We start from the raw sequence: 24810 nt of genomic DNA, 5'->3' as shown, positions 1-24810 counted from the left end.
GATTTCCTCACAATCCAGCAAGTAAGAATAACCACCACAGGACTCTTCCTGTGTCCAGTCTTACAACCTCTTTTCTGATTGAGCTGTTAGGTAAGACTTGTTGGCTCCATGGGGTACTCAGTCTCTGATGGAAAAGAACAGGTGGCATTTGCCGGATCTTGGCTTTCCTGGGAGGCACAGAGGTCCCATGGATTTTAAGGAAACAGGTCTCTTACCCTGAACAAGCCCCATGGAGACAGATGGACAGACATGAATAATTCATCTCTGCTGGAGATCCTGGGGACATGAAGAGCACAGATAGGGGGCTCCCAGACCCTGGGTGGCAGCAGGGGGAAGGCGCTATACAACCCAAATCTTTCAGGCTAGGTCTGATGGAAAAACCTAACTAGGTGATGGGGCAGAGGGCCCAGGAAGAGGTTAGAGGTCAGGGATCAGAGGTAGTACACTTTATTGACCGGATTCTTCCAACATCTTGCAATGCTCCCCCACCACCACCCCTGCAAAGCCAGAGCCTGAGCTTTGCCACTGTCCTGTCCACCAGACAGGGAAGAGAACGTGTCTCTCAAACATCCAACATCCGAAGGGCCTCCGAGCCTCCGAAGAGCAGAGCAGCAGGGGTGGATGTGGGAGAGGTGGCTGCCGCTGGAGGGGGTATAATGGGAGCAGGGGATGAGGCAGGATTGAGGGGCTCAAGCTGGGTGCAGGGCTGGGGACACCCTGAGGCTTTGTCAGGCCTGGCCAGCCCCTCACTCCCCCCCAGTTAAGGTTAGTTGTGGTTCACAGTGAGACTGGCTTAGATTTGGCAGGGCGGCAGGGACCATGGGCAGACTGGTGCTTTCCACTCTTGCTGCCGACCCTTGGCCTGACTCACGGAGGTGGGAAGAGTGAGAGAGAAAGTCCCCAGAAGGGACAGGGAAGCCCCTTCTCTCGAGGGACAGAGGCCTCGTTCTCCTCTGACATCCCCCAGGCTATTAGGATCTTTCACTCCTGGCTCAGAAGTTCCTGGAACATCTCAGTGACCTTGCCCATCATTACTCCCAATTAAAAAAATGTTTTTGAAGTCTAGGAGTTGACTGGCACCCATGAAACCAAGCAGTAAAAAACCTGGTAAGATCTTGGTTTAAAAAGGTAGCTCTACCTTCTCTTAGAAGTCTTGGGAGACCAGATGGAGACCAGCATTGTCTCCGCTGCCCCGAATGGAGGAGGTGGCTCATGGCAGTGGGGAAGGGGGGGTGTGGGCTGGCGGTGGCCCAGCGGACAGGGTGACAGGGCAGGAACGGGGGCAAGATGCAGGAAGCAGTGACATGTGGGACACGGCAGGTTGCCCTCCAGTGCCATGGGCCTGGGCTCAGAGGGCAGCAGGGTGGCCCCCATGGGTACATGTGCCAGGCAGGCACCAGGGCATCTGCCCCACTGTGAGAGGCAGGGCCCGTGGTCAGGCCTTGTGACCGCCGCTGCCCAACGGCTCCTTGAGGCCAGCCGAGCAGTCCGAGGCGGGCTCGAGCCCCAGCATCTGCCGCTGCACCAGCTTGGCATAGAGGCCACCCTGTGCCAGCAGCTGCTGGTGGGTGCCCTGCTGCACCACGCGGCCCTTGTCCAGCACCACGATGAGGTGTGCGCGCTCCACCGTGCTCAGGCGGTGCGCGATGATGAGCACCGTGTGCTTCTGCAGGTTGCCGTGGATGGCCTGTTGGATCTGGGGAGACAGGAGGGGGCCGGCTTTTGCGGGCACCGCCCCAGCCACCTACAACTCTGCCAGGGCCTGGCTCGGCTCCCAGATCAACCACATCCTAGTGAAGTTTAATCTCTCTGAGACTCAGTTCCTCATTTGAAAGGCCAGGGCTTGCACATGACCAGCCTCCCGGGCTTCAGTTCACGGGGGACAGAGCTCAGTGCAGGGCACAAGGAAGGCGCTTGGCCAGTGACAGGCAAGCCCTAAACTGGTCGCCTCTGGTCTTCCTGCTCCTTCTACTAACCTTCGCCTTGGCTAATGATCTCACCATCAGCCCCAAAGCTCAAACCAGTGAGACATGGCCCTCAATTCCTCATGCTTGGCTCATCGTCCAAATCCAACTCATGCACAAATTCTGCAGGTGCCATCTCCCCAGTTCATCTCATTCTATTTTTTTTCCATCTCATTCTTTATATCCTTCCACTGCTACCACTGTTACTGCTCCCTGAACGCTGCAACCTGCCATCCACCCACCGCCCTGAGCCCATTGCCCGCATGTATTTAACATTTCAATCAGGAGCGCTTAGTGGCTCAGTGGGTTGAGCACTTCAACACTGCCTTCAGTGTCTGCCTTCAGCTCAGGTCATGATCTCAGGGTCCTGGGATGGAGCCCCATGTTGGGCTTCCTGCTCAGCAGGGTGTCTGCTTCTCCCTCTGTTCCAACCACTGCTCATGTTCTCTCTCTCTCTCACTTTCTCTCAAATGAATAAACAAAATCTTTAAAAAAAAAAAAGAATAAAATCCAGATGCCACATGACATTCTGCACTTGTCATAGACAAGAGGGAACAACATGAAGAGTGACCCTAATGTAAACTATGGGCTTAAAAATAAATAAATAAACTATGGGCTTTAGTTAGTAACAATGCATTAAAACTGGCTCATCAGTTGTAACAAATGCACCACAGCAAGATGTTAATAATAGGAGAAACTGCCTGCAGGGTAAAAAGGAGAGACATGTGAACTATCTGCACTTTTTACTCAATTTTCTTTAAACCTGAAACTTTTCTTCAAAACAAACAAACAAACAAACAAACAAACAAAACAAAACTCTAAAAAAAATAATCCAAACTCTATAACTAAGGCCTGAGGAGGCCCTGTCTCCCTATGACTCTGTCCTCACCTTACTTTGTCAGACTCCCACCAGCCTGACATGCTGACCTTTGGGCTTGCCTGTGAACTTGTTCTGGGCCTTTGAACCTGCTGCCTTTGGATGCTCATCTGGCTCCTCTCTTCCTGGCTCTCAGCTTAAATGGCACCTGAAGACTCTGCTTCTACCCATGAGATGGCCACAGTCCACCAGGACCTGGTCTCTGGGATGACCCAGCTCCCCTAAATGCTCACTGCTGCCAGGAGAATTGACTGTTCTAGCCAACACCTGATGGTAGGCCCCTGATCTCCCTTTCTTAGAGCATTTAATAAAAAGGGCTTATAATTATAAATCCTTATTCTGTCCCTTTCTCAAGCACCTGAAGGCCATTCCTTTTAAAAATAATCATCAGGAAGGACAGGCCTCAGTCTCCCAATCTCTACAGAGGACAGAATTCTGGCCAACAGTTGCCAGCCAGCAGACACCACTGCCTTATCATAACCACACTAACCAACCTTTCACGGGCTTTCCAGTGAGCCCTGCTCCTTCTGTCTTCCTTCTCTTTTAAAATGCCTGTCATCACTGTCACCTCTGTACCAATTAGAATGGAGCTCAGCTCTTTCTCCTACTGTCAGTAGCTACTGAATAAAATCTGTTTTTCCAGCTTCCATATCTGATTATGAGAGGAGTGACCTGTCTTATTCTCTCTCTCAGATGACAGTTTTGTGTTTTACGTACCATAGGCCACAGGTTGAACTCATTCTTGTCTCCTTGTTTATTATGTTTCTCCCCCCTGGCATGGAAGTGCTATAGGGGCTGGTGGCCTATGTGTCTGGTCACCTACCACTGCAACCTCGGTGCCTGGGACAGCGACTGGTGGCCAGGAGGAGCTCAGTGAACACCTGCGTAATCAATGGCTTGACCTATGGAGGGGCCAAGGTAGCTACTCAGTGACAAATACACCGTTGGACACTCTTTAGCAATGAAAAGGGGGCTCAGAGAGTGGGAGACACTGTCTTTCATGATGAGCTGAGGGCAGGGCCTCAAATCCAAACTGCTATCATGTAGTGTCAGCTCTATATGAGCCAGTGGGCAGGTCTGGCCCTGGGGTCCCCTACCCTGGCTCCTCGCCTTTGGCCCTCAACACCCCAGTCTGGAAGGCTGACACCCTGAGAGAGCTCTTATGGCATCTCTAAGCCTTTCCTGGCTCCTGTTCCATTCTTTGGTGTCACCCCACCACCCCGCAACTCACCAGGTACTCGCTCTCTGCGTCCAGGGCGCTGGTGGCTTCGTCCAAGATGAGGACAGGTGGGTTCCGCACCAGAGCCCGAGCCATGGCCACACGCTGTTTCTGGCCACCTGATAGCTGGGCACCCTTCTCCCCAGTCTCTGCATGACAAAGGGACATAGGTGAGTGAGCAGGGGGTAAGGCTGGGGCAGCTCTAGGGAAGAGAGAGAAGACCTCTTCCTCTTCCTTTCCCTGCTGCCACGGGAGCTGTGATCTCCAGGAAAAGGAGCCTGTGCCACCGGCTGGGACCACCAACAGTCCCAAAACTCCCCAAAGGATGCTTTCCCTCCCTGTTCATGCAAATTATGACTACATTCAATTGGTACTAAGATACCACTTTTTACTTATTAGTTTGGCAAAAATCTCAATGTCTGATATTGCACTGTTCAGGTGTGCCCCATCTTCCTGGGGCAAGCACCTTTGGGGTAACTGTGTAAATGTATGGATCACAAGTACAAGTGTACAACCCTTGCACCAGCAAACCCACCTCTATGACTCTTTCCTACAGGCTGACTTTCCATGCACAGTACCAAAAGGCACATGTTGTCCACCACTCACAGCACTACTATTGCAAATAAAAACAAAAAAATCTACTCAAATGTCCATCAGCAGGAAACTGAATTTTTTTTTTAAAGATTTTATTTGTTTATTCACGAGAGACACAGAGAGAGAGAGAGAAGAGAGAGAGAGAGAGAGGCAGAGACACAGGCAGAGGGAAAAGCAGGCTCCATTCAGGGAGCCCAACGTGGGACTTGATCCTTGGACTCCAGGATCAGGCCCTGGGCCCAAGGCTGAGCCAAACCGCCGAGGACCACCCGGGCTGCCCAGGAAACTGAATTATTTAAGTAAATTAGCATAAGCCCTGAAATACTATGCAACTACTTATTTCTTTTTCTTTTTTTTTTTCAATGAAAACTTTTTTTTTTTTTTTTTTTACAAAACCTTATGTCAAGGGCTAATTTTCAATAGATCACAGCAAGGGAGCTGCTCTGTTACATACAAAACCCTGACCCAAAAGCAGGTCATCTACAAATCATTTAGTACCAGGTTCCCCACTATGCAACTGTTTAAAAACAGAGCAGGTCTCTAAGTGACAATATGGACCAATGATTAAGACACTGTGTTAAGTTGAAAGAAGAAAGAAAAGAAAAAAGAAAAGAAAAGAAAAGAAAAGAAAAGAAAGAAAAAAGAAAAGAAAAGAAAAAAGAAAGAAAAAGAAAGAAAGAAAGAAAGAAAGAAAGAAAGAAAAAAGAAAGAAAGAAAGAAAGAAAGAAAGAAAGAAAGAAAGAAAGAAAGGAAGGAAGGAAGGAAGAAAGAAAGAAAGAAAGAAAAAGAAAGAAAGAAAGAAAGAAAGAAAGAAAGAAAGAAAGAAAGAAAGTCGGGTACAGAATATAAGGAGCTGTTTTTTTTCTGTAAAAGGTCAGGAGGAAATAAAAATATACATTCCTATTTGCATAAAGAAACTCCCAAAGGGCATGTAAGAAGCTAACATAAGAAATTTTGGTGGGGGGCAGCCCTGGTGGCACAGCGGTTTGGCGCCGCCTGCAGCCTGGGGTGTGATCCTGGAGACCTGGGATCAAGTCCCACATCGGGCTCCCTGCATGGAGCCTGCTTCTCCCTCTCCCTGTGTCTCTGTCTCTGTGTGTGTCTATGAATAAACAAATAAAATCTTTAAAAAAAAAATTTGGTGAGCCAGGAGGAAACAGGGGTAGAGAAAGGGATGGGATAAAACTTTTCACTGTATAGCATTTCACATATATTTTTAGTTTTGAGTCATGTGAATAGCTCCTTTACAAGAATTAAAATTTTAAGTATATTAAATAGAACAAAATACATAAATTAACATATTGCTAAATTTAATATATTAAATATATAATTAATATATAATTAATAATTAATATATTAAAATATTGATTTACTAATGTAAAATTAGGCTATATATATATAATTTAAAAAAATAAAAATAATATCCTGGGGTGCCTGGGTGGCTAAGTAGATTAAGCAACTGACTCTCGATTTTGGCTCCAGTCAGGATCTCAGGGTCTTGAGACCTAGTCCCATGTTGGGCTCTGTGCTAGGCTTGCTGGGTGGAACCTGCTTAAGATTCTCTTTCTCCCTCACCCTCTACCCCTTCCCTGCCCACGCTCTCATGCTCTCTCTCTCTCTCAAAAAAAAAAAAAAAAATGTTTTAAAACTAAATAGAGGTGATTGGTTACATGGTACTGTAAATGTACCAAATCTCACTGAAATGTTCACTTTATTTATTTATTTATTTTTTTTGAAATGTTCACTTTAAGATGGTTAAGTGAATTTCACCTGAAATAATAAAGAGCAGCTGACAGAAAGCAATGCTTAACTCACAGGATTGCATCCCTGAGGGTTGACCTTTAGGCACAGTGAAGGTGATGCTCCTGGGCTGCATACCTGTATTGTAGCCATCCTGAAGCTCCATGATGAAGCCATGGGCATTTGCCTTCTGTGCAGCTTCCACCACCATCTCAAAGGGCACGGTGGGCAGACCGTAGGAGATGTTGTCTGTGATGGAGCGGGCAAATAGCACTGGCTCCTGGCTCACCAGGGAGATCTGTGCAGGAGAAAGGATGGGGCATGAAAGGCCAGGAACATATCCATCCAGCTGTCACCAGGAACCTCGCCAGCCCCAGGCCTTTTTGATGCCAGGGGTCTTGGGTTGGAAATCTGATCAGGGCCTGCACCCAGCTGCTAAGCATCAGCTGCCTCTCTTCTTCCAAAACAATAGAGTCTACTTTCTGCACAAGCTTCAGCTTCCTCTGACCAAAAATCTGGGACCCTAGAATAAGTTGGCTGCTCTGGGCTAAGCCAAGTTCCTTGACCTCCAACAGAGCTCGCTGTCTGCCCATGTCCTGGGGGAGTTGGGAGGGAAGAGGGGCGCCTGTCTGGCTTAGTCAGTGTACCATCTGCCTCAGCTCAGGTCATGATCCCAGGGTCTTGGGACTGAGCCCCACATTGGGCTCCCTGCTCAGTGAAGAGCCTGCTTCTCCCTCTCTCCCCTGCTTGTACTCTCTCTCTCAAATAAATAAAATCTTTAAAACCAAAAGAGAGAAAGAGAGAAAGAGAATGTAGAATGTGAGTAAGTCTGTCCATGCCAGAAGACAAGAAGCCACAGCAGGCCCCCAGGCCATGAAGTCCTCCCAGATGCCCCCTCCCTTCAGAGAGAATAATTGAAAGAAGCTTGTCCCATGATTTCAGTATCTGAAACATAGCCTACAAAAATGAGAGTATAGAGGGTAACACTGCAACATTACACATAGAAAAAAAATCAATTTTATAAATTGGGGATTAGCTAATAATCACAGTGTACCCATAAAATCAAATACATACACACAGCATGACTCTGCTTTTGCTAAAAAACAAACAAATATATGTAGGGGGGCTTGGGTGGCTCAGCTGGGTAAGCCTCCAACTCTTGATTTTGGTTCAGGTCATGATCTCAGGGTGGTGAGATCAAGCCTCATGTTGGGCTCTGTGCTGGCTGTGGAGCCTGCTTAGGATCTCTCTCCCCTCCCTCACCCTCTGCCTCTTGCTCTTTCTCTCAAAAAACAAAAAAAAGCAAAAAAAAAAAAAGTATATATGTGTCTTTACATATTAATGCATTTATATCAAGAGAGAAAACAGGTTGGAAAGGATATTTACTAAACTGCTAACAACCCTACGACCCAGCAATTGCACTGTTGGGGATTTACCCCAAAGATACAGATGCAGTGAAACGCCGGGACACCTGCACCCCGATGTTTATAGCAGCAATGGCCACGATAGCCAAACTGTGGAAGGAGCCTCGGTGTCCATCGAAAGATGAATGGATAAAGAAGATGTGGTTTATGTGTACAATGGAATATTACTCAGCCATTAGAAATGACAAATACCCACCATTTGCTTCAACGTGGATGGAACTGGAGGGTACTATGCTGAGTGAAGTAAGTCAATCGGAGAAGGACAAACATTATATGTTCTCATTCATTTGGGGAATATAAATAATAGTGAAAGGGAATATAAGGGAAGGGAGAAGAAATGTGTGGGAAATATCTGTAAGGGAGACAGAACGTAAAGACTGCCAACTCTGGGAAACGAACTAGGGGTGGTAGAAGGGGAGGAGGGCGGGGGGTGGGAGTGAATGGGTGACGGGCACTGAGGGTTATTCTGTATGTCAGTAAATTGAACACCAATAAAAAATAAATTAAAAAAAATAAACTGCTAACAATAGTTACCTACACGGAGTGGAATTTAAAAGGTGAAGTGGAGGGGGACTCTCACATCTTAATTCCAAAATTCTCTGAATGTATGGGAATGTGGTTAGATTGTTGCATTTTACTGTTTGGGGCTTATGAAGATTACAATTTTTAATTTGAACTAAAAAGAAGGCATTCACAAAAGAGGAAATCCAAGTAGTAAACCACATGGAAAAGTATTTGATATATTTAGTCGTTAGGAAAATGCAAAAGACTGCTGTGAACTACTTCTACATGTATACTCAGCAGCTGGCAAAAACAGCACTGTCAATATTAACTGTCTGAGAATATTACAAGTCTGAGCATATTAGCTATTGCAAAGCCTGAATGGCTCTGCCTAAGGGCCACTTCCAGAACTCTGGTGGGCAGAAGCCTTGTCATCATACACCTGGGACCACTGCTCAGCCATCTACACCTGGTTATGTGCAGATGGGTGGGCAGATATCACAATGTGTGGCCTCTGCCACCATCTAGAAAATGGCTAGGAGTTCTGGAATCTCTCCTTAGGCTCTCCTATAATTTAATGTATGTTGATGATGAAAATGGTGCCTTCCTGATAGTTGGTTTTTCTTGTATTGTGTACAACCTGAACAACCATCCAGGGCATCCTTGTTTTTAGAGCTAGCACAGGATCAGGTGTTGAGGATCCCTTTCTAAAATAATTACCAAAAACCATATGGTCATGAATAGCCTCCTTTAAGTATTAGAAATGACTTAAATGTGGAGCAACTGGAACTCACATCCACTGCTAGTGGGAATGTAAAGTTGTGTGACCACTCTAGTGACAATAGCTACTAAATGTAAAGTGGATACTATGTATCCACTCTGGGAGAACATACATACCTGTGTACACCAGAAAACATGGACAAAATTGTCTATGTCAGTATTATTGGTAACAGTAAAAACAGGAAACAATCCAAGCATCCATGAGGAGCAGAATGCACACATAGATTGTGACATGTTTACACAGGAGATTATCATCCAGCAACGAAAATGAATGAACTACAACCAGAGCCTCAAGCTGGATGTCTCACAAATAAGGCTGAGTGGAAGAAGCAAGACACAGATGAATGCATGCATGCTCTACGATTCCAGCCAGGTGAAGTTCAAAAGTAGGCAAAACACAGCTCTGCTGTTTGGGGAGACATAAGGCGATGGTAAAACCAAAGAAAAGGAGAAGATCATAAAAGTCAGGGAGATGTGGCTCCTGGAGGGAAGAGAAGGGACACATGGGGTGGAGGAGTGCTGGAACGTTCTGTGTCTTGACCTGGGAGCTGGTGCACTGGTGAAACCCTCTGAGCCATACATCTACCTATATCACTTCTCGGTACTTGTGTTACAGCTCACAGGGGTGAAGGTCAGACAAAGAAAGTGCACGGGATAACACAGGTCCATTTCCGTACCACTCGGTGCAGGTACTTGTGGTCATAGGCACTGATGGGCTTCCCATCCAGCAGCACGCAGCCCCCCTCCAGGGGGTAGAAGTTCTCCAGGATGTTGACGCAGGAACTCTTCCCACTGCCTGAGGGCCCCACGAGCGCGGTCACCTTTCCTGGGGACAGGCTGAAGGAGACATTCTGCAAGGAACACGTGGATACCGTGTGGGGCCACTGGCTCAGATGCTTTGGCCTCGGACACAGGTGGGCACCATTCCCAGCTCCCCCGTGCTCTTTGCCATGGTTGGGCACTGCCAGCCCTCAAAATGCTCTCCTTTCTAGGATTTGGCAGCAGCTTGATGCTCATTTCCACTGCCTGGGTGCCTCTTCCCCTTGCTCAGGACCCAGCTCAAATGTCCGCTCCTCTGAGAAGCCCTCCCTGACTGTTAACACCATCCCTGTAAACTACCTCTATCACACCACCCTGATTTACTGCCTTCCTAGCACTTTATCTGGAATACTCTGTTAATGGTCTGCCTTCCCTGACTACAGCCCAAACTCCACGAGGACAAGGACTCCACCTTACGTAATCCTGGCTACACTGCAAGGCCTGGTGTGTAGGAGCTGCACGCAAGATGGGATGAGGGAAGGGAGGATAGGGCAGGCCTCAGGCACCCCTCTCTCACCTGCAGGACTTGGGTGTGGGGCCGAGTGCGGTAGGTGAAGGTCACGTTCTCAAAGTCCACCCGGCCCTCCAGGCGCTCAGGGGCCAAGTTCCCATCATGCACCATGGTTGGCTGCCGGTCAATGAACTCGAACACCTTTTCGGCGGCCCCCACTCCCTGCATCAGGCCGCTATAGACGGAGCCCACGGACTGCGGGGGGAGGAAACGCATTCCTGTCTCACTGATACCCCAATGTTGGGACACCCCCCCATGGGGCCAGAGAGATGAAGGCAGGCCAGAGAGAGCAGGGACACAACAGCTGCTCTGGGGGGTGGCCAGAGGACACTGCCAGGGTACCCCACCAGTGCAGCAGATAATGACAACACTGACAAAACAAAAGCAGCAAGAGGTGCCTGGGTGGCTCAGTTGGTTAAGCGTCTGCCTTTGGCACAGGTCATGGTCTCAGGGTCCTGGGATCGAGCCCCACGTCAGGAATCTCTGTTCAGTAGGGAGTCTGCTTCTGCCTCTGCCTCTGCCCACCCCCTGCTGGTGCTTTCTCTCCTTCTCAAATAAATAAGTAAAATCTTTAAATTAAAAAAAATGAGAGCAGAAATAAATAATACTGAGCTGTTAGAACACATTAGGAGCCAGTGCCTTGTGGCCATTACAGCTAAACCTCACCCCATCCTGCAGGGTGGATGTTATCACCTCCCAGAAGAGGAAACGGAAGGGTAGGGAAGTTACATGAACCAGCCAGAATATGGCAGAACAGGACATCCGAACAGAATTACTCTCTTGGCTGCCACAGCAATTTTTAAATTTCGGTTTTATTTATTTATTTTTAAATTTATTTTTATTTATTTATGATAGACATAGAGAGAGAGAGAGAGAGGCAGAGACACAGGCAGAGGAGAGGGAGAAGCAGGCTCCATGCCGGGAGCCCGACGCGGGACTCGATCCTGGGACTCCAGGATTGCGCCCTGGGCCAAAGGCAGGCGCAAAACCATTGAGCCACCCAGGGATCCCCTAAATTTTGGTTTTAAAAACTGCTCTTAAAAAAAAAAAAAAAAAAAAAAAAACCTGCTCTTAATTCATGCAATCCATACTCCTTGGGTAAGAACGTACACGACATAAAACATGAGTGATACCAGCAGCTCATTTAATGAGCCCTTTGTGTATGTGTAGGTCCTAGCATTATCTTGTCTTTTGCTGATGAGGAAACTGAGGCATAGAGAATTCAAGTCACTCCCCCCAGGTCACACAGCTGGGAAGTGGCAAAGCCAGGACTTGAACCCAGGTATGGCCAGCTCCTGAGTTCAGGCCCTTGATCAGTACTGTGATCAAGGGGCCTGACTGGGGAATCCAGCACAGCTAGGACCTGCATCACTAATATCAAGATATTATCACTGGTGTTAAGATATGAGCGCCACGGAGACGGTGCCCCTCCTGCCTCCTCCACGAGGAGGCCCTAGGTATCCACATACTATAGTTTCCCAGTCCTTCCTCTGTGCGTTTACAAACACATGCACATATTTGATAAATAATTGTGAGATTGGGACTCCTGGGTGATTCAGCAGTTGAGTGTCTGCCTTTGGCTCAGGGCGTGATCCTGGGGTCTGGGATTGAGTCCCACATCGGGCTCCCTGCATGGAGCCTGCTTCTCCCTCTGCCTATGGTCTCTGCCTCTCTCTGTGTCTTTCATGAATAAGTAGAATCTTAAAAAAAAAATTTTTTTTAAATAAAAATAAAAACCATGACCCTGGCCTCAGACTCTTTCTACTGCTTCACGGCACGTCTCAGGGTCCCCTGCACACCAGTATGTACAGATCTACCTCCTATCTATAGCTGTTGCCTCGTTTCTATAGCACAAACGTACTGCTTCTGGAACATGGATGTGCCATATCGGCCCAATCCCTGACCGGTGGGCAGCGGAGGATGCTTTGACTTTTCAATAGCAGAAACAATGCTTCGCTGGGTGTCCACACACCTCTGCCCACCAGTGTGGGCATGTCTGCAGCCCAGGGTTCCTAGAGGCAGAACTGCTACATCAGATGACAGGCAGGTGTGACTCTAGCCAATGCGAAGTGCCATCCACAGCCGATGCTAACACCCTCTTCTCATGCACGTCCTCAGCTTTATCACTGGAGGACAGAGGCCCAAATTCGGTGCCAGGGACTTAACGCCCCCACTCCAAGCATCCTCAAACAGCAACTAGGGGAGGCTTGGGCATGTGGACACCCCAGCTCCCTGTCTCAGGGTCTGCTCCTGGGGAAATCCAAATTGAGGCAATCTAAAACAAGCCCTGTTTCTTCTTTAAAGTGTGTTAAAGTCAGACCCATCTGGCTTTGAGCCCGGTTCCCCCCCAAACATGATGGGCCAGTCCCTTAAACTCTCTGAGCCTCAGTTGCTTTTTCTGAGAAATGGGAGGCAGGACAGTACTGAGACCCCTCACGGTCTTCTTAGAAGCATTTCCTGAAAACGTCCTTGTCCCTGCCAGTTTGCTCAGTAAACAGAGCTATAGCAGCTACTCAATAATATTACTGTTATTGTTGGTATGATGTTCTCTCCTCACCTACTTAGAAATACCCCATCCATCAGACCCTGGTGCATCTCCTACCTCTTAGACCCGCTTTCCCAACCCTCCAGTTCCCCAGGACCCCCTCCCCCAGCCAGCCCCTCACCTCCATACAGTCTCCCAGGACAAATTCGTAGATAATGAAGGAGATGAGGTTGCCGCTGGTCATCTGCCCCGAGATGACGAGGTGGCCCCCGTAGTAGAGGATACTGACCTGGACTACCAGCAGCGTGAGCTGGGGGCAGAGGGAAGGGGGGACCTGGGTCACGGGGGAGGCCTTGGCTCAGACCTGGCCCTGCCCCCATGCCCTGCCCCCTAGGCTGCAGGGGCAGGTGAGAGCGGGTGGACTGTGCTCTCCCAGCCACAGACAGACTCCAGCCAGGCAGGGATGTCCTCCCAGATGCTGTCATTCATGCCTGCCCGCTTCCCGGCCCTGGACTTGGTCCCCACAGAGGCCCCCAGCTGGAGGCAGCCAGGGACCTGGCAGAGAACAAGGCTTTCTTTGTAAGGCCCTGGCACACACACACACACACACCCAAGTGCCTCAGCCAGGCCAGGCAGGAGCTATTAGTTTTCCTCCTCACTGGAAAGAGCATGGCTCAGGGAGTTTGTCCACTGGCTGAGGTCACACTGCAAGCCAGGCAAAGCAGGATGATGGGGTCTGTTTCCTATCCCCACTAGGTCCCGTGAAGGAGGGGCTATGTCCAGGGAAGCCCTGCCTCCCACTGCCTCTAGCACCTGGGAGGTGGGAGAGGAGTGGAATCTGAGTACCCATGGCAACCCATTTGGGCTCCATATTTGCCTCTCCCCACTCTGAGCCCCTGGTTGGGTGAGACCGAGATTGATGGATAGTTAGACCACAGTACCTTTGTGCAAGGGACAAAAGGCACCCATGCAGGGGTCAGATTGCTGAGAGGCTTGGCTAGCAGAGCTGGATTTCAGGACCCTTCTCCTGGCTGAGTACTTTTGAGGGGTGGCCTGCCCTGTCCCCTGGTTGATGATCACTCCTTTTTCCCCCGGAACTCTAAACCCTTCTCATACCTACCCCAGCTACCCCCCAAAATGCCTACTTCCCAGATGTGGCCAACAGACTGCAACAGGCTCCAAGTGCTCCCCGTTCTCCAGGGAGGTGCTATGACTCATCCCCAGGGAGTGAGTGACCCAGACACTCTAATGGGGTATGTGTGGTTGTGACGTCGGACCTGCCAGACAGTGCAGCCTAGGTTGGGTCCTGCTGGCTTCGAGGTGACTCCCTTCTGGGCCAAGGATGTTTCCCCACTTGAGATGTTTCCCCTGCCACCCCACACCCAGGTGAGAGGGAAGAGGAGGTGCCCCATGAGGACATTCACTGAGAGGGTGCATTCTTTTCCAGAAAGATTTACCTGTGGACAGGCAGAGTGAAGTCAAGTGCAGCCAGCCTGACACCAACATACGGGGACCCAGGCTCACGCCCTGTTCAAGGGATCCCCCATCTATGTGTCCCGCCCCCCAACAGTCAGACTTGCCCAGGCCAGGGGCACATACCCCGCTGCCCCAGACGTAGTACGTGTAGGCTGCAGCCTCCTTCCTGTTCAGCTTGTACACCTGCTGCAGCTTCCGAGAGTACACCTCTGCCTCCTCTTCCTCATTGGCAAAGCTCCGCACTGTCTTCATGGCACTGATGGTCTCCTCGGCTGTGCTGCTGGCCCTTGCCAGGGCATTTTGGACCTCTTTGGAGAGCCTCTGTGGACAGAAGTGGGGACAAGAAGGAGACCCCAAAACAGGCAGTCTCATCATGTTTTATTTATTTATTTATTTATTCGTGAGAGACACACACACACACACACAGAGAGAGAGAGAGGCAGAGACACAGGAGGAGGGAGAAGTAGGCTCCATGCAGGGAGTCTGATGTGGGACTCGATCCTGAGACTCCAGGATCACACCCTGGGCCAAAGGGAGGCGTTAAACCACTGAGCCACCCTGGGATCCCCCCAGTCTCACCATCTAACAGCCCTTCGGCCTCTCCAGGTTTTTCTACCTTCAATTAGTACCAGCTCTCTGCACAGAGTTCCAAGGACAAAAGGATGAGACCAAGCTCCCCATTCTTCCCCATCGCCTTCTAGCCCTATCTGACAGATTCAGAAAATAGACTCTAGCTGGGTTCTTGGGGTGAGCTCCTAAGGTTCCAGCTCCTGAGGGATGGGGGTGCTGATCACTAAGTCTTTTCTAGTACTTAAAGGTTATTCATAACCAGACAGTTTTTGGTAATCCTCTCAGAAAAGGAACCTTAACACTTGATTCTATGCTAGAATAAGACAGGAATGCCCTGGGTGGTTGTTTAGGTTGTACACTATACAAGAAACACCAACTATTTAGGGTGTGCCATTTACATTATCAATATACTATAAATTATGGTAGGGTCTGAGGATTGGCACATAAATTCCAGAACTCCTAGCCAAATTCTAGATGGTGGTGGGGGGCTGTGAAATCTGGCTGCACACTATGTGTGTATGACCAGGTATAGATGGCCAAGAAATAGTCCCAAGTGTTGGAGCACCAGGCTGCTATCCACCAGAGTTCTAGAAGCAGCCCCTGGTCAGAGCTGTTCAGGCCTTGTGAGAGTTAACATGCTCAGATTCTCAAACCATTGAGGAAAGCTACCAGAGAGGCCAGGCCAGGATCATGCCTGGGCCTGTCCCATGACCCTTTGAGTCTTGCTGAGGCCATCGGAAGCATGTGGTGTGTTCTGGCATCTTGGGTGGAGCCATGCCATATCCTGAGTCATGTCTGGCCATGGGCAATGTGTGTGTGGCTTGTGGTGATGACTTGGTGGCTGTATTCAACACAGTCAGGTACCAGCAAGAGAGCTAAAGAGAGCTTCCTAGAGGCCTCGCCCAATTGACCTTGAAGGTGGGACCTGAGGGGTAAGGGGCTGATAGGGGGAAGCTCCAGGGTTTCCTGCCCTGTCCCAGAGGCTGGCCAGAAAGCAGGAAGGGCAGAGTGGGGAGTAGATTGAAGGAAATGGCTCTAACCCATATATTTGCTCTTTCTACTCAGGGAAGAAACAGAGGCCCATGACCCAGAATCATGGGGGAGAGGACCCTCCTGGGCGCTAGGCTCTGCCAGAAGGAGCCACAGTGGTTGTGGGGAATGGATGCATTTTGGGGCTGGCCTCAGGCCACGGGCACCAAAGGTTCTAACTGAGCTGGTCACTCTGCTCAGGAGGACCCCTGTCCCCTCAGGTCTGGTCCCTGGGGAAGAAGCCTCCCGCACCTGTCTAAACACAGCCTCGGGCCCTGACAGCTCAGGAACACCCACCAAGGTGGGGAGCAGGAGGAGGGTGAGCAGGGGTCTAGCTCATCCGGCCAACCCTCCTGACAGAGGCAGTGCCAGGGAACAGCCAGTGAGGCCTGCAGCCTTCCCAGAGCTGCATCGTGGGTGAGGGCCTGGCTCATGGGGCCTGAGCCGCCCCCACATAAACATACACTCCACAGAAAGAGAGCACACTTGGCACTCAGTGTAAACCAGAGTTCTTGCAAAGGCCTCAACCTGACTCTCCTTTCCTTCCTGCCCTCATTTCCTGCCCTGTCCCCTCACTCACACTCTAGCACCACTGGCCTCCCTGCAGCTCTTCAGATATACCTGGCGCCTTTCCACCTCAGGGCCTTGGCACTGGCTCTGCCCTCCGCTGGGAAGGTGCTTCCCGGAGATGTCTCTCTTTCCTCACACGTCACCTTCTCAGAAAGACCGATTTAAAGTGGCAGCCACCTGCCATGCTCCCCATCTCTCTCTCTCTCTCACTCCTTTTTTCTCGTTAGCACTCACCATCTCATCATATTACATACTGTTGTTATTATTACTGTTATTTATTGTCTGCCTTTTCCACTAGAGGATAAGCCCCTTGAGGGCAGAAGCTTCTCTGTGTCCCTGATGGATCCTGGTACTTGGGAATAGGAGGAGCTTAATGACGATCCCCAGAATGACTGAAGCCATGGGTGAATGAACATGGACACAGCCACAGGATGAGTCCTTTACTGCTCCCCCACCTCTGGGTGGCGCCCCCAGACCCTCCTGAGGCTCTTCCCTCCCTCAGAGGCCTTGCACGCAGACCCCAGCAGGGACAAGGTGGGGCCTACCTTGTAGTACTTGCCGTAGATGTCAGACACCATCATGATGATGGGGAAGCCCATGAACGTGACCAAGGAGAGCTGCCACGAGAGGCTGAACATGAAGACCACCACGCCTGTGACCTTGACCGTGTTCCGTAGGAAGATGTTGATGTTCTGGGAAACCAAGTCGCTGACCATGGTGGTGTCCGAGGTGAGGCGGGAGATGAGGTCCCCTGGAACACAGGCAGCTCAGTTCCCAGTGTGACAACGGGGCCATGCTTGGTGGCGGGGGGGGGGGGGGGGGGGCACCAAGGTGCTTCCAAGATAGGCACCAGGGGGTGTGGGTCTTCCTGGCCTTCCAGGTGGGGAGTGGAGGGGAGGGAAGAAGACATCCCTCCAGGGCTGCTCTGAGCCCAGCCCTCCTTACTAGCATCTCGTGACACCACATTCCACAGTCCAGGAGAGGCAGCAGAGGTTCAGAAAGGGAAGCTTCAGGTAGCACCCCACGGTCTGTCCCTGATGGAGCCAGAACCAAACCCATATCTCCTCCCTGTCACTGGCATAGGGAATAAATCCTCTCTTACCCATGGAGAGAAACAATCATCTGGGTTGGGGGTGGAGAAACTTTCAGCTCTCGCTGGGCTAAGAGCTTCCCAACTCCCCCTACTAGCTCCTACAGCTGTTCCCATTTTAGAGATGAGAAAACAGAGGCTCAGAGAGGTTAGGTCAGGGAATGGTGGAATTAGGGCTGAGACGTGGGCCAGCTGGTCTCAGAATCTGGGATCTTGGCCGGACACTGTACTGCTCTCCCTGTTCTGCCCTGTACCCTGCCCCTCACCCTTCGCCAGAGCTGAGCCTCTCGGGCCACAGGCTTGGCTAGTCCTGGCCCTGTGGTTTCCAGAGAACAGCAGAAAGCAAGGCCTTGGCTCCTGCATAGATCTCGGGTGGCCTGGCCATGGTCCTCCTGCAGTGGCTACAGCCCATACCCAAACCTCAGCCAGCAGGCCAGCTTCCCGGCCTCAGGCAGGGCCTCCTGGGCTGCTTCTATCCTGAACAGGAGAGCAGGAAAAGCCAGCCATCTAATCCCTCAATGTGAGAAAAGCCCACCCTGGCTTGGCCCCCTTGGAAGTTACCCCAGACCGCAGGAGGACCAACCTGTGCGATTCTCATCAAAGAAGCTCATCTCCTGGGACACCAGTGAGCGGAAGAGACGGTTTCGAAGGCGAATGTTCAGTCTGGCAAATATGAGGGTAAAAATGCCACCCCGAATACCTGCGGCAAATGAGCTAATTGCAGATAAGAGATGTTATATATAGCACGACGTCCTTGCGACAACCAACAGTCATAACCCGGCTGCCCCCTCCCGCTGCTGGCAGGCGTGGGCCACTTGCAGGGCAGAGACAGGGAGGGACCTGACCTTGAGCCCCTTTCTAGAGCTGGCACCACCACACAGTCTCCCTTGTTCCCTAGTAAGTCCCCAAGATGAGGGCAAAGAGGACTGTGTTTACTGGGGACTAGGGGTCTGATTTTGCCAGCCGGACCCCTCTTCCTTCCAGAACAGCACAGACAAGTCTGTCCCTTGTTTTCTACTTGGAGAGTAGCCAGGCAGGGTGAACGGGGTACCCTCGAGGACCAAAGCCAATTTTAGGGGCAAGAGGGTATGGCTTGAGGGGATTGTTCTAATCAAGTGGATACGGGTTCTAAGCCAGTTTGGTTGCTGGTTACCACGATGACCAGCTGAGTGACAGGCTTACCTGGGGCATTTCTTGGGCAACCCTGACCTATTTTCCCTTAGGAGCTGGCCTCTGACCTCCCTCCCCTGCTGCGGGCCTGGAGGGGCAGGGCGTGGGGTGTGAGCAGGCTACCTGCCGATAGCCAGCAGACACATGACAATGACCGCCGTGCTGAACTGCTCCATGCTCTTCTGGATGACGATGCCATCAATGGCCCGGCCGGTGTAGTAGGGAAGGAAGGTCTCTCCTGCCAGGGGACACGGTGGGCTCAGGGGGCATCTGCAGCAGGGGGGCCCATACCCTTCCTCACAAGCCTCTGGAAGCCTGCACACCACCTGCTCTGCTTACTCCACCGAAGGGGTTTTCTCTCCTGGCAAACTCTTGCTTCTCACCATGGCAGGAGGCAGGGTGGGGCCCCATACTGCTTAATGCCCCCCTCTTTTCAGAGAACAGGAACACAGGAAACAGGGTCATTCAATCTATACAGACTGGCTCACAACAATCTCACAGACTGTTAACAACGCTACCAGGCCTGAGCATACAGCCGTGAGACTCCTGTGTGCTGTTTCATTCCCTCTGCAGGACTCTGCAGCTGGTCCCATTATTACTCCATTTTATAGATGAAGACAGCGAAGCTGAAAGATGAGGCGATGCTTACTGGGCCACATGGCCAAAGTTCACTTCCTTCTGACTGGTGAAGGGCTCAGAATCCAAATTCTAGAACCTCAGAATATGTGGATATTCTGGTTCCAAGCAATGCTGGAAGTTGCCACCCAGCCCCTCTTGGTGGAGTGCCTTACAGTTTGCCATATTATTTCGTACCCATTTTTCCTACCTTATCTTCAGGACAATGCAGGCTGGGTGGGGTAGGAAGAGGGGGCGAGTAGGACATCATCCCCATTTCAGAAGTGAACGGAGACTCCGAGGCTGAATAATTTGCCTGAGGTCACACAGCGCAGGGTGGTAAAAGGAAGGGCCAGGACTCAAACCCAAACTGGCCTCCCATTTGGGGGCTCTTTCCTATCCCTTCCCTCCCAATAATCCAGAAGGCTTGCTCTCATCTTGTGGGAATGAGGGACATGGATCTGAAGGTGGTCAGACCAGGCCGTGTCCTCACGGTCACCACAGTTCTTTCCGTGGGCACAGCCTGGCATACAGTAGGCACTCAGTAAGGGTCAGTGAATGAATCCTGGGCAGGTCTTGCCTGCCCCTCCCTGGCCAGCTGTGCGTGACCGGCTCTGCCTTCTGTGGGCTTCTGCTGCCCTCTGCTGGTCTTGGTGCAGGGACCACAGGGTGGGAATGTAGAAGCCTCGGTCCCCTCAGTCCTCCGCTAGGTGGCGTCTTTCACCTCCACTGTGGAGTCCACCGGAGCTAAAATTCAGCCTCAGTTTACCCGAGGAAGAAAAGGCGAGCTCCAACACCCATGATAATATTATGCACAACAGACACTTAACGGAGCCCTTGGGTAATGGGAACTGCACTGAGCACGTGCGCAAACCCTTGCTGAATCTGCACAAGAATCACAGGAAACTCCAATCCATTGGCATATTCTGTGGCTTCACCTTCAAAATACAGTTGACCTTTGAACGACATGGGTTTGAATTGCGCAGGTCCGCTTACACGCGGGTTTTTTCCATAAATACGGTACAGGACTGTCAATGTATTTTCCCTATGATTTTTCTTAGTAACGTCTTTCCTGTAGCTTCCTTTATTGTAAGAATAGGGTATATAATACATAGAACATATAAAATACATGCTAATCTCCTGGTTTATGTGATCAGTAAGGCTTCTGATCAACGGTAGGCTGCTAGTAGTTAAGCCCTGGGGGAGTCAAGTTAGATGTGAGGGTTTCAACCACTCCGCGCATTGTTCAAGAGTCAACAGTATCTCCAGAATCCAACAGAAACCAGTCTATTTTCCACTCAACACACAGCAGGGCCCCATGAAATCCAAGTCAGACCTTGTCACTCCTTAGGCATCCATCTCATTCAGGGTAAAAGCCAAAGCCTTCAGAGTGGCCAATGGTGCACTACATGATCAGGCACCTGCTACTGCCTCTGACTTCATCTTCTACTCTCTTTCTGCTTCTTCCACTCCCTCCACACACATCCCTCCAGATACACTGGCGTCTTTGCTATCCCCCTACCCCTTTTTTAAGATTTTATTTATTTATTCATGAGAGACACACACAGAGAGGCAGAGACACAGGCAGAGGGAGAAGCAGGCTCCTCACAGGGAGCCCGATGTGGGACTAGATCCCTGGACCGGGATCACACCCTGAGCTGAAGGCAGATGTTCAACTGTTGAGCCACCCAAGCATCCCCTGTTTTTTTTTTTTTTTTTTTTTTAAAGATTTTATTTATTTATTCATGATAGTCACAGAGAGAGAGAGAGAGACAGAGACACAGGCAGAGGGAGAAGCAGGCTCCATGCACCGGGAGCCCGATGTGGGACTCGATCCCGGGTCTCCGGGATCGGCCCTGGGCCAAAGGCAGGCGCCAAACCGCTGCGCCACCCAGGGATCCCCCCTCTTTGTTATTCCTTTCACAAGTAGGCACCTTTCTGCCTCAGGACCTTTGCACAGACTGTTCCCTCTGCCTAGAGCATTGTTAACCTGGGTATCTGCTCCCTCATCTCTTCCAAGACTCAAATGCCCTCCAACAATCCCATAGGTGTGGTATTATCATCCTTCCCATTTTAAAGATGAGAAAACCAAGGCTCAGGTTAAGTCACTTGCTCAAGGTTTTCTACTGGGGTTGCTGTGAAATCCATATCAAAGAATTTCAATCAAAAAAAAAAAAAGAATTTTGGGATCCCTGGGTGGCGCAGCGGTTTAGCACCTGCCTTTGGCCCAGGGCGCGATCCTGGGGACCCGGGATCGAATCCCACGTCGGGCTCCCGGTGCATGGAGCCTGCTTCTCCCTCTGCCTATGTCTCTGCCTCTCTCTCTCTCTATCATAAATAAATAAAAATTAAAAAAAAAAAGAATTTCAATTTAATAGGAGATGTTCATGGGCAGCCTGGGTGGCTCAGCAGTTTAGCGCTGCCTTCAGCCCAGGGTGTGATCCTGGAGACCCGGGATCAAGTCCCACATCGGGAGAGCCTGCTTCTCCCTCTGCCTGGGTCTCTGCCTCTCTTTCTCTGCCTGTGTCTCTCATGAATAAATAAATAAATTCTTAAAAAAAAAAAAAAGAGATGCTCTGCACTAAAACTAACCTTTTGTCACAATGGGCAGTTTTTCTTTTAGATTAGGAGGTTTCAGAAAAAGCTGGCCCCACCTGGGTGCTTGTTGTTGGAGAATAATTATCCATAGTCACAGTCCCTAACCTGTGTGGAGCAGCATGCTACAGCTTACCCAACTCTCACAAGAGCCCAACAAAACCCCACTTTTGGGATGAGAAACGGAGGTGTGGCCAGGTTCACTAACCTTGCTTCAAGTTATCAGTGTAGTTGGGGGCCTGATCTCAAGTCCAAGCCCTTAACCTCGCTGCAATCCTACAGGCTGGCAAACTCTGCCAGGCTGTATTTTAGGACATCTTTATTCCCCGAGCTCACAGCAGCTGACAACAAGGCCCCAGCAGGAGGGGGGAAATGAGGTCATGGGTGACATCTGCCCACATAGGCAGGATGGTCATGTGTTCCTTCATTCAGTCAGCATGCCTCTGTGCCAGGTTTTGGTGGGGGGACTCCAAGGGCCTCAAAGCCTGGTAGTGGAGGGAGGACAGTAGGCACATGACTTTCACATCACCAGTGCTACAACCAAGGTGCAGATAAAAGGTCACAATCAATAGACTCCAAGAAGGCTTCTCGGAGGAGGAGACAATCTGGACCTTGAAACATGAGTGGGAGAAACTATCTTGTTAAATGAAAAGGGGTCATTCCAATACCCACAGTCACTACAATTTATTGGGAACTTACTATGTGCCAGGACCTGTCTGCAGTGTCTTATTCATATTAACTTATTGAACCTCATAAGCCCCTATTGTGTTGGGTACTTTTATGATGCCCATTTTATAGATGAGGAGACTGAGACCTAGCAAGATTAAGTAACTTGCATAAAACCACACAGCGGTTGAGGGGTTGGGGCTGAGAGGGCAGAGGGGCAGCTCTGGGGCTTGCCTGTCCTCTCTGAGAACATTCTGGCTTTGGGGCTGCTCCCAGATGCTGTCTGTTAAATATATAACAACTCAAAAAGGCTGACATTCCTGAGCAATTGCTGTACCGTACCAAGCTCTGTACCTGTCCTTCTATATGTTTTTTTCAAGCTTTCCAATGTCATGAAACATGGATGATGCTAACAATCCCCATTTCACAGAAGCAAGACTCTGAAAGGTCCAATCACTTGCCCACAGGCACACAGCCAGGTAAGGAAGAGACTACAATGTATGTCCAGAACTTGTTGCCCCTCAAACCCATGGCATTTTGACCTTGAGATGTCACCTTCCCACCTGCCTTGTCCAAGCAAGTGCTCTCACACTGTTTGGGCCAGAGCCATAGTAACAAATACATTTTACATGACAAACCAGGACACACGTACATAGAGAGGCACATGTAACTAAGATAAAAGTTTCACCAAACAGTACTTACTCTTACTACAGACTACATAGTCTGACAATCTCTTGTATATTCTGCTTTGTTACAAAAAATGCTTTGACCCAGTGATGCCACTTCCAGGAATTTATCCTACAATTATACCCACATTTATATGTGTATGGACAACATTATTTTACTGCAAGAGAAAGGACTCAAAATGACTCAAGGGGCCAATAAAAGGAGACCAACTAAATAATCTTTGATATGGCCTTATAGTGGACTATTATACAGCCAAATAAAAGAATGAGGCAGTGATTGGAAATTTCTAAAATATATTGTTAAGTGGAAAAAAACAGACACAAAATACCATGTGAGAAGTAGTGAGATTAACAGGTTTGTTTTCACCTGTAGCTTCCACTGGAAACACTGGAAGAATATACAAGGAATGAATAAAAGTCGTCTTCCACCCACGTGGAAGCTTCCCGAACACTTTTCTGCAGTTAGCCGTAGGCAGGGAGATCAGGGTGGTCAGAGGCAGAATTAGGGATGAAACTCTCAATATTTACCTTTTCACACCAATCTGATGTTTCAACCATGTGAATAAAACATTAAAGATCTGAGAGGAAGTAAGCGGTGGTTATGACCTCCTAAATCACTTTCCTGGGCCCCCTCGCTCCCCACTTACCCAGAGCCGCCACGATGAGGAAGAAGGAGGCCGCCACGAGGAAGGCCACATCAGGCTTGGTGTAGGACAGCAGCTTTTGGAGCGTAGCCCCAGATGCCTGCTCCCGTGGGGGCCGGTCCTCCCCAGGGAAGCCCTCCGCCTCAGCCTCTGTCCCCGGCTCCAGGGCCTTGGCGTCCGGCCGCACTGTGGACAGCAGCCACCAGAGCAGGAAGGATGCAGCAAGCGAGATGTACGTCCACACGAAGAGGGCCCAGAACCACGGGTCCCGGACCGGCTTGCGTACCTCGGAGAAGAGCAGCAGCTTCACCATGGTATAGATGCCCACGAAGAGGCATACGAGGGCAATGACTGTCCAGGAGGCCCGAAGCCGCCGAGGCCCCAGGGCGCTGTTCTTGGCCACACCAATGGTGGCTCCCAGCAGCAGGCAGCTGCGGTATAGGCAGGCTGCCCAGAGGTCCAGTACTGAGTCAAAGATGTTGAAATGACGGATGTCCTCCAGTAGGCTGCGGTCCAGGTGGCTAAGGATGTAGATGGCTGTGGTCATGCCGACATCCGTGCTCATGAAGGCCAGGGTCATCACCACTGCCTTCCACAGCTGCATCCTGCTGGCTAGTGGTGGGCAGGTGCTGAGGAGTGGGCTCTAGCTCATGGGGGCAAGGCCATTGTCCATGGGATGAGGCCAGACCTATAGGGGCAACAGGGCAAGGAGTTCAAGTTTGTGACTCGTTAGCTGTGTGACTGTGAGCAAGTCACTTGAAACTCCGTGCCTCGGTCTCATCTGT

The 24810-nt window shown here is 50.2% G+C and overlaps 1 protein-coding gene across 5 annotated transcripts in view; it reads right to left on the bottom strand.

Moving 5' to 3' along the window:
• Window positions 1–431: 431 nt before the first annotated feature.
• Window positions 432–24810, bottom strand: part of ABCB9 (ATP binding cassette subfamily B member 9) — a 38084-nt gene continuing 13705 nt past the window's right edge. For 3 of the 5 annotated variants that reach the window (XM_038574879.1, XM_038574880.1, XM_038574878.1), the window contains exons 2-12: window positions 24029–24713; window positions 18943–19057; window positions 18233–18363; window positions 17105–17310; window positions 14514–14711; window positions 13096–13224; window positions 10436–10624; window positions 9777–9950; window positions 6533–6692; window positions 4073–4209; window positions 432–1696 (exon numbers count right to left, since the gene is read on the bottom strand). In XM_038574879.1, coding sequence (XP_038430807.1) covers window positions 1436–1696; window positions 4073–4209; window positions 6533–6692; window positions 9777–9950; window positions 10436–10624; window positions 13096–13224; window positions 14514–14711; window positions 17105–17310; window positions 18233–18363; window positions 18943–19057; window positions 24029–24629 — 2301 coding nt within the window. In that variant the 5' untranslated portion in view covers window positions 24630–24713 and the 3' untranslated portion in view covers window positions 432–1435. Of the gene's footprint in view, window positions 1697–3623; window positions 3744–4072; window positions 4210–6532; window positions 6693–9776; window positions 9951–10435; window positions 10625–13095; window positions 13225–14513; window positions 14712–17104; window positions 17311–18232; window positions 18364–18942; window positions 19058–24028; window positions 24714–24810 lie in introns of those variants that run through there. The other 2 variants (XM_038574882.1, XM_038574881.1) reach the window with 2 other exon arrangements.

Source organism: Canis lupus, chromosome 26, assembly GCF_011100685.1.
Source record: "Canis lupus familiaris isolate Mischka breed German Shepherd chromosome 26, alternate assembly UU_Cfam_GSD_1.0, whole genome shotgun sequence".
In the NCBI taxonomy this organism is placed as follows: Eukaryota; Metazoa; Chordata; class Mammalia; order Carnivora; family Canidae; genus Canis; species Canis lupus.
The sequence above is the reverse complement of the archived record's forward strand: the minus strand, read 5'-3'. Positions and strand labels throughout refer to the sequence as shown.